This window comes from Glossina fuscipes, unplaced genomic scaffold (assembly GCF_014805625.2).
Source record: "Glossina fuscipes isolate IAEA_lab_2018 unplaced genomic scaffold, Yale_Gfus_2 106, whole genome shotgun sequence".
Lineage (NCBI taxonomy): Eukaryota > Metazoa > Arthropoda > Insecta > Diptera > Glossinidae > Glossina > Glossina fuscipes.
Window position 1 is genome coordinate 748,720 of NW_023998449.1, and position 17,109 is coordinate 765,828.

At 33.5% G+C, this 17,109-nt stretch overlaps 1 protein-coding gene across 7 annotated transcripts in view; it reads right to left on the reverse strand.

Moving 5' to 3' along the window:
• Nucleotides 1–3,393: 3,393 nt before the first annotated feature.
• LOC119638661 (potassium channel subfamily T member 2-like) overlaps nt 3,394–17,109 on the reverse strand; it is a 47,935-nt gene continuing 34,219 nt past the window's right edge. For 3 of the 7 annotated variants that reach the window (XM_038035580.1, XM_038035578.1, XM_038035581.1), the window contains 10 exons: nt 16,720–17,040; nt 16,022–16,172; nt 15,027–15,512; nt 12,888–12,993; nt 12,493–12,708; nt 12,232–12,395; nt 10,665–10,776; nt 9,757–9,942; nt 9,479–9,685; nt 3,394–4,234 (listed from right to left, as the gene is read on the reverse strand). In XM_038035580.1, coding sequence (XP_037891508.1) covers nt 4,019–4,234; nt 9,479–9,685; nt 9,757–9,942; nt 10,665–10,776; nt 12,232–12,395; nt 12,493–12,708; nt 12,888–12,993; nt 15,027–15,512; nt 16,022–16,172; nt 16,720–17,040 — 2,165 coding nt within the window. In that variant the 3' untranslated portion in view covers nt 3,394–4,018. The remainder of the gene's footprint in view (nt 4,235–9,478; nt 9,686–9,756; nt 9,943–10,664; nt 10,777–12,231; nt 12,396–12,492; nt 12,709–12,887; nt 12,994–15,026; nt 15,513–16,021; nt 16,173–16,719; nt 17,041–17,109) is intronic. The other 4 variants (XM_038035579.1, XM_038035583.1, XM_038035582.1 and 1 more) reach the window with 4 other exon arrangements.

Genomic DNA, 17,109 nt, shown 5'->3' on the forward strand with positions numbered 1-17,109 from the left:
GAACCAACCAACAGTTAATCATCAGCATCAGGTAATTGTTCTCGTAATAGTATATATAAATAGAGAAAACTGTGTTTTTCCTTCGCTAATGTCGTTTTGTAATTGCGTTATAACAACAATCACATAGCAACTCTATCTGTGTTCTACTTTATTCCTTTAGTACCCACTGCTTCCTGCTTTCTTTATATTGTGGCCTCTTTAGTAGACCAATGTACACGAAATATCGACCCGATTTCTGAAACCTTCCCTTCTTTAAATTTATTGTATTTAATCGCTTTAATAGGATGATTCAATCGTTAAGTTAACATCGGATGATTTTGAATCCTCAAATCTCATTTTGAATCCTCAAATCTCTTTGCGGAATACTTCCGACAGAACTTTTCAACTGCCAATTTTGATGTATCGGAAAATTATCCATATTCGATTTCTAATTCGGTTTCAATTCCTAACTTTGTTATATCGGAAAATGACGTTTTTGAAGGATTGAACTCTCTGAAATATAATTGTTCGCCTGGACCCGATGGCATCCCCTCATGTGTACTTATATCTTGTGCTGGCGAGCTTTGTGATGTTATCTCAAAGATTTTTAACAAGTCTTTGAATTTAGGTGTTTTCCCTTTGTGTTGGAAGACTTCTTTCCTTATTCCTATTCACAAAAGTGGTAGTAGGCAACTTGTAGAGAACTACAGAGGCATCGCCAAGTTGAGTGTCTTACCTAAACTGTTCGAGCGAATTGTGGAAATTGTATATTTCTCCTTTCCAGCATGGTTTTCGAAAGGGAAGATCTACGGTGACCAATCTGTTGGAGTTTACTTCTTATGTTTTCAAGGCTTTTTCTAGTGGTTCTCGCACTGATGTCATTTACACTGACTTTAGCAAAGCGTTTGATATGGTTAATCATAGACTTCTTAGATTTAAACTCCAGATCTCTCGCTTTCCTATCTTCTTAGTGGAATGGTTAAGCTCTTGTCTGTATGGTAGATCATTCAGTGTTTTGTTTAACCTCATTACCTCGGATGAATTCCCCGTGACTTCTGGCGTACCTCAAGGTAGCCACTTGGGACCTATTTTATTTAATTTATACATCAACGATTTGCCCTCCGTGATTTAATTCAGTGAGATTTTAATGTATGCTGATGATGTGAAACTGTTTTCTTCTTTTTTCGTAGAATCGCAATCAAATCATCTTCAAAGTGATTTGAACAATTTTGTTGCATGGTGCTCTCTCAATCTTCTGAAACTAAATCTAAATAAATGTAAGAAGCTTTCTTCCTTGAGAAGGAAGTCGTTCAGTACTCAATACTTCATTGATTCGCACAGGTTGGAAGACGTCGATTCGTTCATAGATTTAGGCGTTCTATTCGATTATAGGTTACGTTTCAATTTGCATATTGAGTCCTCGTTAAGCAAAGCTAGGTCCGCGCTTGGTTTTATAAAGAGGTGGTCCAAAGAGCTTGATGATCCTTATATTACGAAAAGGCTTTACACGTGTTTGGTTAGACCTATACTTGAGTATGCCTCCGTTGTGTGGTCTCCTTCATATAGGTGTTACGTAGATTCAATTGAATCTATACAAAAGCAATTCTAGCTGTTTGCCCTTAGGAATTTGGGTTGGGACCCGATTTCCCCTCTTCCACCCTATGAAAATAGGTTGCTTCTGTTATCCTTACCGTCACTTGAGAAACGTAGATTTGTTCTTGGGGTTTCCTTCTTAATCAAATTAATAAATGGTGCAATTGAGTCGCTCGCATTACTTCGTGAGATAGGCTTTAATCCCTAACCGCTTCTCTAGGCACTTTATGTTGATAAAGCTTAGTCAATGCAAATATAATTTTGAATAGTTTAACCCGCTCAGAGTTGTTTGCAAGAACCTAAATGACGTGTATCATTTATTCTCATTAACGGACTCTTTAAAGTCCATTAAAGCAACATTGCTTAATACGCGCGATTTACCTATGTCGTACTTAAACTGACTTAACCTTAAATAGGTCATTATGAGTCGAAAATTAATTTGTTGTTAACAATTATCGGTTGCCAAGCTTATGCATGTTTGCGATGGCTTATTTGCAATTTGGTCCTGTATCGGTAGTGGGTGTGGCTCTATGCTAATTGTGTACATGTTTTTTTTTCTTTTTTTCCTCCTTATTTGTTTTATTGTACTTATACTAAGTTTTATTATTAATTAATTTTAAGATTTACTTAAGAGTCAATTGAACTCGACTGCCATTTAGTTTTAGTTGAGTTTCTTGTATAAGTGGAATAAATAAATAAAATAAAATACGAAATTCTGTCTTTTTTAGTGAATGTGCGCTGTGGTATACATATAAATGTATAAAAAAATCAAAGTACATATGAATGCAGAAAATACAGTTTTTTTTTTTTTTTCATCATTTATTTCACATTGAAGAATTAAAAATTTTTGTATTTGCAAATGCTTCGACAAGTTTCAATGAAAATTTGCATATTAAGAAACATGAAGAAATTTTTTATCTTTAAAAATGATGTTATGCTTATCTTTGCCTAATATAGTTATTTTATTTATGTATTTTTTAATTTTATTATATTATAGTTACTGGAAATAAATAACATATTAGAAAACTGAAATTTTCACATTTTATAAACTAGTAACCCTAGAAAAGTTCGAAAGGAAAGCAAGAAAAAATGAAAACAAGGATAACCTTTTGGACGAGTTAGCTGTTTTAAAGGTACGCAATAAAGTTGCTCGGGATTCCTCGTAGGAATTTAGATTAGGTAAACCTATTTTTTAGATCGCACAAGGAATAAAGACTCTTAAGGAAGCAAACTCTTTTACAGCGACAAAGCGTAATTTGTGGTTTGCTATGAGAGTTTGCAACTGAAGGTAACAAAATCCTTAACAAGTAAATTAACTTTGCTATTTTCAAACCACGTTGACGTTTGAGGATCTCCCAATACGGGGGCTTCCATTAAAATTTCATATTTGCATATAAATAATGGATAATTTTCAGTGAAGTAAAGCAGAGTAGCCAATAGTCTAATTGCACGACAAGAGCGTTCTTAGTTGTTTTTCTTCTTTGGCGTTTACTACATTCATGAATTCGCTAACTTATTGTCGTTGAAGTTTGTTGATAACTATTGAGAAAAGACTCCAACACAGGAATTAGTTGTTGCTTGGCTCCATAAATGTTTGCTTGATTTAAGACTAGTTTTCATAAACTCTAAACATAAATCTAATTAAATAAATAAAGGATAGAAACCAGTACAGCTAATTCGAATATTGCCAAGAATAAACGTAGGGTAAGTATTTAATGCTTTTTCGACAGATGTAAAAACTTGTAACTGTTTATGAGCTTCTCGTAAAAATACCCAATGATCTGATTTTGTTTATATAATAGATTATATTTATATAATATGTTATATATTGAATTTCTCATAAATATAGTCCATATTTAGAACTTTATTTTCAGCAAAACGTGATAACCTGATATGCAATTCGTAAAGGCATAGATCTATTGGATAACTTATATAAAGTAACACTCTTTTTGAGAGACTCTAAAGTACTTGGTGCATGCAAAAGGGTGCGAGGCGTAACTTCAAGATATGGAGATATGTTGGATTCATCCTCCCGTCCCATGAAACGCTTAATGAGACTTCTTTATCGTTTTAGTCACGTCTGTTCGCCTGATCTACCGCCTAGGTATCTATCGTCTGCCATTAAAATATTGCAGATTAAGCCATTGAGATAGAAAGTTGAATCCCGATAAATAAACTACAGATCGAGTACATAATTGGGCACAGTACCCAAAACGAAAGTCGTGTTTATCTTAAGCAAAGTCTTGTAAATTACAATTAATAGCAGTTGCTAGTTTAAAACTTGGAGTATAAATTTGCTAAGCCAAAACCCCTTTAAAATTTCACTATGACGTTACTCGCACTTCCTAGAGTCATCTAAAACATCGGCGAAAAAGCGAAATGAACAAAATATTCCCACCATTATTTTCAGGATGGTGAGTACCAAAAAGTTAACTATGAAACTTTTTTAGTATTTTTTAAATAAAATTGTACTTACAGATGATTCCTTACGTTCAGTGCAGCCACCCAAGCATGTCGTTGATTTATTATGATGGTGTGTTGGGTGGCTGCTAGTTTGTTGGGAAATGGGGCCACTCATTGCCGGTGGACGATATGTAACACTTCGTAACACTTCGTTGCTACCTTTCGTTGAATCGGGTGTTATAGCTGTATCTTCCTCATACTTTATTATATCATATTATTGAATGAGCAAAGTGTAAAGTTAATAGACATAAAATATTTGTTGTCTTATGGATTTCAATGTTTAATTAAACGAATACCTGAATGGTAACAAAGCCACATGCACAAACTAGCACATTCAATACTTAAATAACTGCTTAAACTAAACACATCAACTTTTTGTTAATGCATTAGAAGCATAAGTATACAGATGAATAAAAGTTGCTTTTATTAGATACAATAACAACATAAAACAAATAAATAAAATGTCAAGAAAAATATTTCCAATCAAAGCATGTTTTAAAATCATTTAATAACGTAAATATTTAATTCGCTCGTAAACAAAGCCCTGCAGAAACTAAAGCTGAAGAGTCAGATGCCTGCAGCCTTCCTTATTAATTGATAATAAATGTATTCGTATTACAAATATCAAATATATGTATGTATGAAAGTTTATATGGATGTATGGATGTATGCATGGATTTATGTGCATATATAGGCGTTAACGTTTGTATGTGTAAACGGCAATAATTCAGAAGCTTTCGTAAATATGCAGTTACGTTTACGTAAAAGCAATTAAGTCCGTCAAACTCATTGCAAACGGACTTTCACTAGATACTTGCTACCTTTCATTGTAAGGAAAATGCACTTTCTACAAGAGCATTTGAATATTTAGAACTCAGCTATTAATGCCGCCAACACAGGTTTACAACAGAATAAAACAAATCATATTATAAAATAGATAGAAATAGAAATCAATGGAGCAATCGCTGTCGACCAGAGATAATACGAGGTTTATCTTGAAAGTAACCTTTTAATATAACTTGCGATTAGGCGTTTGGATTTGGTCTCTCTAGCTAGATAATCAAGCTATTCCTTCCACATTGCCTAATATCTTTCCAAAAGGTATTTCTGGATTTCTGTATGGATTTATTCTGAACTTTTGCCTATAGAGGATATGTGAAAATTTGCTCTGCCTTATCTAATATTCTTGAACAAAAATTCTGCATGCACGTAAGAGCCAGCTTGAGAAATTGCCATGAATGTAAACAGCTCGCGTTAGGAAAATTCACTATATTGTGTGTTTTCTCTAAGTCTGCCGCAAAATTTGGAATTATTGGCTACTTCCATTTCTCAATGGACAACAATGTCGTTGTTGCTGCCATTGCGGCACCAATGTTCAAGTGTCTGGTTGACTCCCTCCGACCGCTCTTCTTTGCTTTTCGCTTTATGACTAACTCATAAACTTTCGAATTCAATTAATAGCGTATCTGCCTTCACGATCATAGTTAACCAATATGAACCGATGCGAACTGATTTAGCGAACAGCGTAGGGGATACTCATATAGTTTTAAATTTGACCATAAAATTTTCGATTTTCCCTGAGAAAATTGCTTTATAGACTATACTGTCGAAACGACATTTTCAAATTTACCGAGCGTGCTGAAGCTATGTATACGATATTCAAAATTTCTATATGTGTCTCATAATATAAGTTATCAATGACGTTGGTCCATACGTTAACGTTAGATGCATTTGTACTTTCTGCAAATATGATGGTAGATGTTGAGCAATAGGTTCTTAGACAGCTCGTCCAGCTGTTGAGCAATTTGCATAAACTTTTAAAGGCTGCAGTTAAAGAGACTTCGAAAAGAAGTGGAAAACACTAAAAACACTAAAAAATATTCAAATATTGGCTTTGCTGAAAAGCGATATAATATTGATTCTATCGAAGAAGTAGTAACCAAAGCAAGCATACAAACTACTTTTGTGGCTAGGCAGCACTACCTATTAACAAACTGAAACGCTATAATCTGACAAGATTTAATATTGAATATTCTACAGCACTTTTCCTGGCTCCTCAAGAAATTTTGTCAATCTAGTTCAAATTTACTGCAATCAATTTGTATGTCGAGTCACTATTGTGTATCAATTTTTATCATAAAATGTTAAAAGTAAGACATTTTCACAAGATAGACGTTTACGTTTCGTAAGACGGTTGCAAGGTTTTAAAAAAAAGTGTAATTCAATTCAAATTTTCGCGTTCGTTAAGTATGCAAAAATAGGCATATCAAAAATGCCATATATTTTATATATAAGGATTTTTCCGAACTGCTGTGTTCTGCAAATTTTCCAAGCTTTTATGTTATTTGCAGTTTCGATTTATTTTTATTACATCGATTAGTTCAGAAAGTGCTTCTAAGCCTATCTGTCCGTTTGCCAATCTGATGTCATTCCATGTAAATTCGTCTTCAAGCTACAAGTCTCAATTTTTGAGATATTTTAATGAAATTTGCTACACTGGCGTGGTCTGAGCTTTGAACTGATTTAAAGAGTAAACGCTATCAAAATGGTTCGGATCGGTCCACTTTTTCGACCACTCAATTTTTAAAATTTCAATTTCACTTTTTAAAATTTCCCGACAAAAGTCACTAAGTAGTGGTTTGAAAGCTTTGGATCAGCTGTGATAAATTTTGGAACCTCCCAATTCTCAATGCTTCATGATGAACATCAAATGATAACATTAATTTAAAATAAAAAAAATTAACTGCACCAAATTTGGACCAACTCCGCCAATATTTTGGATCCGACCCTGGTATAAGAATTTGCAAGAAATTTTTGTTTTTTAAGGCAGAAAAGTTTTAATATTTTATAATGAAAATTGATCAATAATATTAATTCGATACAAAAATTAGCTGGACTGAATTTTTAACACGTACCTCAATTTTTGCACTTGCTAGATACAACTAGTATTAGGAAAAGTAAGTCCTTATTTGAAAAGTGGTCCAATTTTTAGTAAGTTCAATAAAAAGTTAGTTGATCAAGATCTAAACAAATATTTTCAACGTATTCCTCTAATACCCATGCTTCGTTATTTTATTTTAACTTTTATTTTATTTTATGAAATAAGTATGTATTTGTAAATAATTTATATTTAATTAGCTACATAGTATAGAACGCGGTAACATTTGCTAAACATGCATTCATAAGAACTTTATACTACGGGTTTCCATACAGTCGTGTAATCTGTAGAACATATGTTTTTTATTTCATGAACGTGAACTTTTAATTTGTTTTTTAGGTATTTGGTCCTTTTTTTAAAATAATTGCTCCAAAGTATATATTATGTATATTGAAAACGTATCGAGATATCATGGTCTAAGTGCACCACGTCAGTTTTTCTGATATAGAATAAACATGGAATACGGTCGATGAAGTAAACGTACTGCTCGATATGTTGCTGGCTAACGTAGCCAATAAAAGGAAGTACAAGAGTGCATGAAAACCCACATAATATGCATACAATAAAAGAACGTTACAACATTTTTCTATGACAAACAGTAAAAAAGGATAGGGGAAAAACGGGCGACGAAAGTTAAAAGAAAGACTCACTGCGTGCGTGTGCGTAATTATCAGTTAAAGTCCAATACATATTTTATTTTCAGTTCATCTTACTTCCTTACTTATTATCTATATATGTGTAATATTAATAAATAGTTTGGTGATTTCCGATAGATGGTTCTTGGCTATGTTTTTATGCGTGAGTTTTATGTGTGTATAAAGCCCTCCGTAAAGTTACAGTGGTGTCGCAGCAAGTGGTAGCAACTATTAAGGTGGGGGAAATTGACTTGAATAAATTCAAAGAAGAATCGTGTGCCGTTTTTAAACAGAAAATGCAGTAATAATATGGAATTTTCAGTCGAATATTTGAAAGCTTCTTTCCAACTTATCAGTCCCTTGTGAGAAAGCTTGCTTCTTCTTTTTGCATCTTATATACGTTTGACAATAATCGTAATATTTCCGTTAGGTTTCTAGTAGGGGAGACCTATATCGTAATTTAGTTTCATGAATTCTATACTTTCGGCTTCTAGCTTTCAATTTACCCAAAATGTCGCTGTTGCAATTGACGAGGGCACGAGGGCAATTTCAAAAGCTTTAATTGAATACTTGTCGGGTTAAAATAAACATAAATCAACAATTTTCTTCCCAAAACAAAAAAAAGAGGATATTTTAGAAACTAAACTTTGAGTATTGCAAAATAAGGGTGTATTTCAGGTCAAGAATCGCTTTGGTAGGTTTGCTTCAAACACGAGACGCAAATCTCAATGTTAGTCGAAAGATTAGTCTATTAACCACTACTCTCTTTCGTTGCATAATTAAGCTGACAAATCGAATTATGCAAAAACATTTAAAGATTTTATAGATTTTTTTTGTAACTTTTTAACTAAACAAGTCTTTCATAAAAGTGCCTTAAGTATTTAATATTATTGTAGTTGCAGTCTTTTTGTAAAATATGGTTCACATAATAATAAGGAGACAAAAGATTTTATGAATGAAATTGTATAAAAATTCTAGCGTATAATACTTTCTAATTCTTTTACTTGTTACTTTTTCTGCTGAAGCAAAATTTATTTGAAAATACAAATTATTAAAGAAATAATAAAAGGGCAGAGAAAGAGATCAAAGCTTATGAAGGCTTTTTTGCTTATTGCAATTACTGAACAATCCAGAAAAGAGAAGCTATAAAAAATTAATTCGAAATCAAATCACATAAACAAAAATTACCGAGTGTAAAATATCAATTCTAAGACGTGTTTAAGTGCAAGTGTTTTACTATACAAAAACAAAAGTGCAAACCAAACTACTTTCAGACCCAGAATTCCTTTCTGGTTACTAATTGCGTTATTCGAAGGGTCAAGGAGTAGTTTAGATTACTGAATCCAAGAACTAAACGCTTTGTACGAAGTACTCGACGTTGTAAAACTACGTCAACTTTCGTGGTTACACACGCATTATCGTTTCTTTTTTTGGTACGAAAAATGCATCATAGACGTTAGAAGAATAAATAAACCGTTTTTGCCAAAATTTCAATATTCTTCCCTTTGTAAAATTCTTAGTTTAAAAGTAAAAATGTTCAAATTAGAAAGGTTTAGTTTTTATAAACAACCTTTTCAATGGGATTTTCAACTCTAACGGATGTGGACTTTTGAATATTGCACTGGTTTCATAGCTAATGTGAACCTACTTTAGGTAAAGCTATCTATTAGATAAATAGTAAAATTAACTAAATATATAAATTGTACTAATTGTCTTTAATTTAAACCTATATTTTCGGTCATTAATAATCATCTAAACGGTAAATTTTAATTTTATGTGTTTTATGTCGATCCTTAAATGTATACTTGATTGTGTGCTTTTTCGTTCAGTTTGTTTATGTAGTGTTTTGTAGCTTTTAACCTGGACTCACCGATGGTCGCAAGCGCACACAGTGCTTTCCGAAAGCGAAAAATGGTCCCCATTTCTCTTCAGGTGTGTTACTCACATGTGTTGCCTCCGTGTTCGAAGTGTCCTGAGTACGATAAATACCGATCGGAATTTCACAAGTGGTCGAACATAATTTCTGGTACAAGCGTCCGTAAGTGCGTATCCACATATCATCTTTGGTGATGCGCATCTATGTGAAAGAAGCGTTTTTCAAAGTCGGTTTTTACAAAACATAGTAGTTTTTTTTATTAATACACTAACCGATGTTAAAAAACCGCTACCTGGAGCTTGATCAATTCCTAAGAGTAAACGTACAAAAGTTATAACGTAATCCTTAACAAATGCCTGATACAATAACGTATCTAACATGGAGGCACTAAATACGGCACCGGCCGCAAATGGCAAACGAAACATATAGGATATATGTGATCCTCGTTCCTTTTCACGCTAAGAAAAAAAATTACGTTTAAAATAAACAAATAAGAAAATTATATTCGGTCATCACCGAATCCTTTACACCCATCATCATTATCCTAAAAAAGACTTAAAACAGGGAAAATAACTACATTTTCATACTGTGTTATATTAGATGGGCGAAAAACAGTTGAAAGTTTTTGCGTATTGTACTTTATCAAAAAAAAGAACGGTAAAGCAAAGGTGTTCACAGGCATGTGGGCTTTGTAGGCGCATACTTTGGCCAGTAGGGATTCTCCTAAAATTTTTTTTCAAATTCCTAGCCGATATCTTCATTTTTGCTACCGGGAGAATACCACAGACACTACACAGATGGGGAGATGGAGAGACGTAAAGACGGACATGATGAGGCGCATTGCAACTGTTATCTGCTGTAGTATGTAATAACGAGAGAAAACTCAGTTTTGTCTTCCCCTTGGAAAGTAGAGTTGTTTTCAATTTACGTGCTACCGTAAGCATGTCTTTCGACCATTTTGGCCCCGTTATATACCAACCTCCTTGCAAGAACTTCCAATGGCTCTACCAAATTTGAAGTTGACGGACATGCTTAAATGGATTTGAAATCTCATGCTGATCGAAAAAATTTGTACTTCGTTTGTCCTCAGAAGACCCTCATCTTTCGGTGATGAGTATAAAATTCATTGAATGTAGACAGGAAAAATTGAAAAAACGTTGAAACATAGCTCAACTCTTACCTTTTCCATTTTGCTTAGATGTAATGCATATTTGTCATGAGCACGAAATTGCATGAAACGCATATTTGAACTCTGCGATAATTCGGTTATGCTCTTAATACTGGGAAAGAACCTGCAAACAACATCACAAAAGATAGTTAAGAAGCGATAAAATGAACCATCGCAGTCCAATATTTAAAATTTGTATGTAGAAAACACTGATATTAATTTTTAATTCAATATATACCGTTGAAGTTATTTGCTTATCATTTGGTTGGGCCGACCTTTTCCAGCTTGATTTGTGGCCATTAATTGAAATCATATGTGGGAAAAAAACTTTGACTGCCTATCTGAGCTTTTACGAATTTTCACGTTCCAAAGGCAAACGAAAAACCGACGGAGCAAAATAGACTCATAGAATCTTCAATTTAGCTAAAAAATATATATTTTCTGCCACTTATAATGTGCACTATATACGTAAGATTGCGTCTAAATAAAATGCTTTTATTGCAATATTTATAAAGCTGCAATTAGCTAACTTGAACACTACTCCTTAAGTTATATGCAAAATGTGTCTATTCTCCAATTTGCTAAGTGCGCAAAACAACCTAAAATTTCTGATTCAAGTGAAGTGAGGGGAATATTTTCAACTAAGACACATTTTTCAAGCGATTGACTTGGTAACTAATCGGCATTATCTGGGTGTGCTTCAAGGAATTTCTTACAAATATCCAATATCAAATTTACATGCAAGAAAGTTGCGCAATGCTACCAAATTTCAGCAGATGCCGCTGTAGGCTAACTTCTATATTAACGGTCCAATGACCGATTGTAACCAAATTTACAGATAACATTTAATTTATGTCTGTAAATAGTTTAATAATATTACAAAGTAATCATTTTCATTTTTATACGTGCACTGGCTCACTGGCAGACAAGTTAAAAAAAAAACAAGATAATGTGTGTTTTGTGTTAATTTGTGAAAACAGAAAAATGCCGTGAATACATTGGTTTACCAAATATAAATATTCGACGCTGTGCGAGGGAAGAACACATACCCAATAAAGAAGAAAGTACACAAACAAAAAAGAACAAACCAATGTGATGAAGAAACGCGTATGAAATTAGAAATCAATACCAAAAACAGTTGGCGCTAGACAATCTTAACGAGCGCAGCTGGTGCTAGGTTTCACAACCTTAAGAGGATGGAATGCAAACGTTCTCCTGAAGAAACATGCCCACTTTTAATTGAATGGAATCTCAATACAATAATAGAGTAGATTAAAAGTCGCGTGATTGTATTATTGTCGGTGAAATGGATAGTGAATGTGCGGATTAAATCTCGAAAACTCATGTTGTTCACATGAACAGCATATCCATGTGGCACGTGCACATATTAGAAAACCATCAGCATTATTTTTGTCTGCGTCCGATAGAAAAAAAATTCTACACCAAAATGCATTAATTTAGTTTATTATTTCTCTGTATACTTATATTATCTACTAATCAGTTTAAAACCCAATTTCCGAAGTATAATATATGTTACATGTCATCTCTATGTTTAAATATTTTGCATGGTTCTTCTTACTTGAACATGGTTTGCACCGCTACGATCGTATTACAATCGGCCAGAGAATCCTCTTCGGCTGAATTTGATAATTCTTTGTTAACAACCACCACACTTTCAGCCAGTGTAATGCCTGCCCTTAATAAATCATCTAAACAGTCTATAGAACCCAACATCCAATAGACCTATAATCAAGGAAAGAAAAGGAAATTTAAAAAAAAATACAGAAAATTATGATTACAAGTGAAATAACAATCTTTAAAGTTTGCGGGACAACGTTACCAATGGAAAATAAGAGAGGGCATCTAAGAATGCTACATCCGGTCGTCGTTCTAATAACAATATGATAGGATTTAACGAGGTTTTCGATCGAAAATGTGCTCTTAACGGAATAATGAAATTGTAAATTCCATTCGAAGCATAATCGGCAGCCAAAATGATGGTTTTATTCTGCCATTGATACTCTTTCGCATTCCGGTAACTACAATGTTCGCATACCTTTTTTTTAATAAATCGCATTTTGACGAAGCCATTCATTATGGAGGCGTATATAAGAATGAATATTAACGTATGCATCCACATCAATTTATTTACAGATTTACCGTAAAATAATAATTATAAGAAAAGAAAATAGAATAAAAAAGCGTAATATTACAGTTGCACATATCGTATCGTACCTGTGCCAATTGTAAACAACATAATGGTTTCTTCTCCTTAAGCAAATAACATAGCGTAGGACTAACACCAATAAATGGTGAGACCGGCGGAAATCCTTTAACGATACTATAAAAAAACGTAAACGTAAAACGCAATGCTTACTTAAATAGCTCGAAAAATTTTTCTTTTATAATACTCTGTAAATATTTATACAAATATTTATAATTATGTCTTATTCAATATATTTTTGATTTGTGTTTTCTTTTTTTTTTTTGTTCTCATTTGTTAAATTTTTGCCATGTTTGTGAATACGGATACAATATGAAATAAATAAATAACAGTGAAGTGGAATAAAGTATTAAAAAATGGACAATTTTCTTATGTACAAAAAGAAAGAGAAAATTATGAAAGAGCGTTAATAAGTACACGAAATACTTCTGAAAGCATGGCAAGGTGAAGGCTTAAAAGAGAACTTAATTTTATTAGCGTTTATTTTCGTCAGTTATCAGAACGGAAGAGCAAACCCTATTAGTAAAAAAACAAACCCATTTTCACAGCGACGAAACCTAACGTCAAATTCTTTTTATTATAATTGAAATATTAAAATTATATTCAACTGTGTGTGTGTGTGTGTGTGTCTTTACAACCCGCTTACACTGAGGATAATTTCTTACAAAAAAACAAAAGAAAATGAAATTTCGATACGCTATGATATTGGGTCTGGGCGGAGTTTTTTCTTTTTGTGTAGATACGATGGGATCAACCATAAAATGTACAAATAAATTCTTATAGTTATACCTGCTCGTTACGATATATAAAATTTGTTTAAGCTCGTCCATAGATATGCCCGGGATTACGCAAGGCCACGCCATAGGCATATGTGTGAAATTATTGGATAAATATGTAGATTTAATCAATGTGTTACTTTCTCTACTGTTGAAGTTACTTTTAACACCTTAAAATATTGTGACGACTATTAGTCGTGATATTCAATTCAGGCTTTTATTTTCCTCGTCCTAAGCTTGAACAATAGTAAAAATCCTTAACATTTTGCCAATTTTGTAACAATGTCTTTAGTATTTAATTTTGCACTCTGTCCGTATGCGTACAATAGGCCCCGTACCACTTTAAACATGCGTTGGGAATCTTATATTCGATCATTGGTTTGTATATGGGAGAGTATTGATGTACAAGCCGTGCAGCGACTATTAAAACCGATTATACAATAGAACACTTCCGTCGGCACTGTTTTCATTTTTTAGTAACACGACTTTTGTTAAAAAAGAAGAAAAACAATCAACTGGGTGATGAAAACACATTCAGCTTAAGCTGACATAATACCATTTGTGTTATTTATGAACGTTATAAGTAGGAGGCGTAGAAATGAGATTGGTGAAAATTTCTTTGAAAACATTTATATGCGTAAAAAAGTGAAATTATATGGCATTCTTGTTATAAATAACAAAACACCGCAATAGTAAATAAATACGCAACAACGCAAACATAATTAAGCGAAATATGCTAAAAAGAACTATGATGAGAAAGCAAACCAATTTAAATCAATAATTGAAATTAATAAATTGTTCAAATTCGATAACTAATCAACAAACCTAATAAAATTGGATAAAATACATAAACTGGAGCACAAAGAGAAAAACAGTAATTCTCTACTTTAATAAGTTCAACCAATTCTAAGAATGACGTACGAGCAACATGGAGTAGAAGAAGTGTTTGTTTTCTTGTAGATGCTATAGGAGAAGTAATTATAACAGTTTTTAAAGCTGGCAGCAGCCTCATTTTACATTCCAGCAAAGTTTCAAGGAGACATCGGAAGAGTTTTAATATTTTACAAATTCAATTCAACTCAACTCAATGCAATGCAATTCAAACACAACTCGAACACAATTGAACGTTAAGCAAATTGAATATTACAAACGACCAACTTTTACGTGTGCTATACAAAGTGGAGAGTTGGTTTATAGAACGCAACCCATGTAAAAAATGTTATGTGCATGTTATTTCAAAGTAATAATAGAAAAGAATCTCATGAAATGGACTGTCACACAGACGCACATAATTTAGGTTGTACAGAACTATTAGCTTACGCATTTGCAGCTCTTGGTTGATACGAGCAACGTAAAAGTTGGCGTCAAACTTACCCGCTGTAGTCGGCCGCCCATATGGGACGTGTGGCTTGCATTGAACCTGAACTGCTTAAGGTGGCTTGGGCCGTCATTCTTTGATGATGGCTGACAGTAGTGAAAGTGGCTGCAGTCGCTGTTGATGCCGGTACCACAGAGCTGGTGGTTGAACAGGAACAACAAGTATCATATAATTGTTGTTGACCACCGTTCAATATTACAACGGCACCTGTTGTTGTAGGGATCATAGCGTTTGCCTGCATTTGTGGTATGGCCGTAATTCGATAGCCCCTCTCATAAATTGCCGATCGACGGCCGCAGTCGCTGTCGCAGCTATAACTTTTTTTCATTTTTTGCATATGGCGACTAAAAATATGCGTTGTAGGTGAACCACTATTGCGGCAAGTGCTACTGTTGCAAAAGCAGTCACGCAAGTTAGAATCTTCTGATGAGCTCACAATCAGTGAATAGGTACGTGATTGCGGAAAATGGCCACCGAGACAACTGTGATTTGTGTGGGGTTGATTTCATTTATAGAAGAGATTTATTTTTGTTTTATGGTTGATTAAAATTGAATTTTGCTGATAAGCTTAACTTTAAAATAACAAACTCTAAACCCCCCGGCCCCCCGTCCCCCGGCCGCTAGTTTTGGATTGTGCCTACAAGAGCATAAAAGTCTATCAACAGGTAAATCCAAAAGCTCTAATGCTTTATTATTATTGAGCGCATAAATATTGTCTACATAACACATCAACATAAACTTTTGAGGAATTGGAGTGATTATAGTAAAATTCTCTTTTACGACGATTGTTTCTCCAATTTGTACAAGAACAACAAAAATTAGATTATATTATAATGGAGGTTTAGGAAAGAAACAACTAAATATTTCTAGGTAAAAGTAATGGTAGTGGTGGTGGTACTTATTTAAGAGAGATCTTCCTGGAGAATTTCTAAATTTATTTTATTTTACTTTCAAAGATCAAAACATGAGACTCCTTTATACTTTTACTTACGCAATTTTTTCGGAGGGTGATCGCCATGGCACGTCATCTTCTACTTCATCATCACTTTCGTCTCCTTCATCACCATCCTCGTTCCCCGTTATACTAAACGATGATGACGTAAACATATCCGGTACGGGCAAAATGGATGGTCGGCGACTACCTGGTTTGTAAAGCAAATGCAAAATAAATTTCCCCCTGAGCATTCGAATATGCAATTAGAGCTTTTATTAGGTATACATGGTGTAGTATGAGTTTATATATGGTGTGTAGATTGAATGTGAAAGTCTAAAAAAAATGTTTATCTAAATGTATAAAGTTTATATTTATTTTTATATGAAAAGTATAAAAAACTTTGAATCATACAGTTAAGTAAATTCTTCCGAAGAATCTTATTCAGCACAAGTTAATCATAGCTAAAAGAAAGTTTCCTACAGGAAGATCAACCGTCACCGAGAGCATATTATAGAGTAGAAAATCTCTTTCATAATCGAATTTTTAGCTGGGACCGAATTGTTGACTTTTCGGAATGATGACCGATGTAAACTATGAATCTATACTCTAAAACTTTTTATTAGTTGAGGCTAAAATTTTCTAAATAAAGATGTTTTTTAATGTATACTTTTTCTTCCTAACAATAATTTTTTTCAGTTAATTTTACATCTAGTGCTTATGAAAAGAAATTCTAGGGTAAAATTATGAAAACTTACCTCTTCTCTGATTCAAAATGTCAGGACTCAATAAATTTGGATTACCCGCTTGTGGTACATCTAAATGATTGCTTGTTGTTGTGCTAGTGACCATTCCAATACCGAGAGTATTACCCAAGCCGCTATGAAAGCTGGGCCCTGAAGTTGCACACAGATTCATTGCGAGTGATGCATTAATAGGGATTATAGTCCCTGTTGTTGTTGTAGCAGCAGATGTGTACGTTGCGTCAGTCGATGTTACAGTTGTATCCTTAAAATTTTGTTTGGACTCTGAGTTTATCACAGATGTTGGGTTGTCATTAGCTGTTGTAGGAATTGTGGCTGAAGTTAAGAAAATGCAAAAGGAAAGAGTGATGATGAACGCAGATAAGGTAACCACATTCGCCTTCC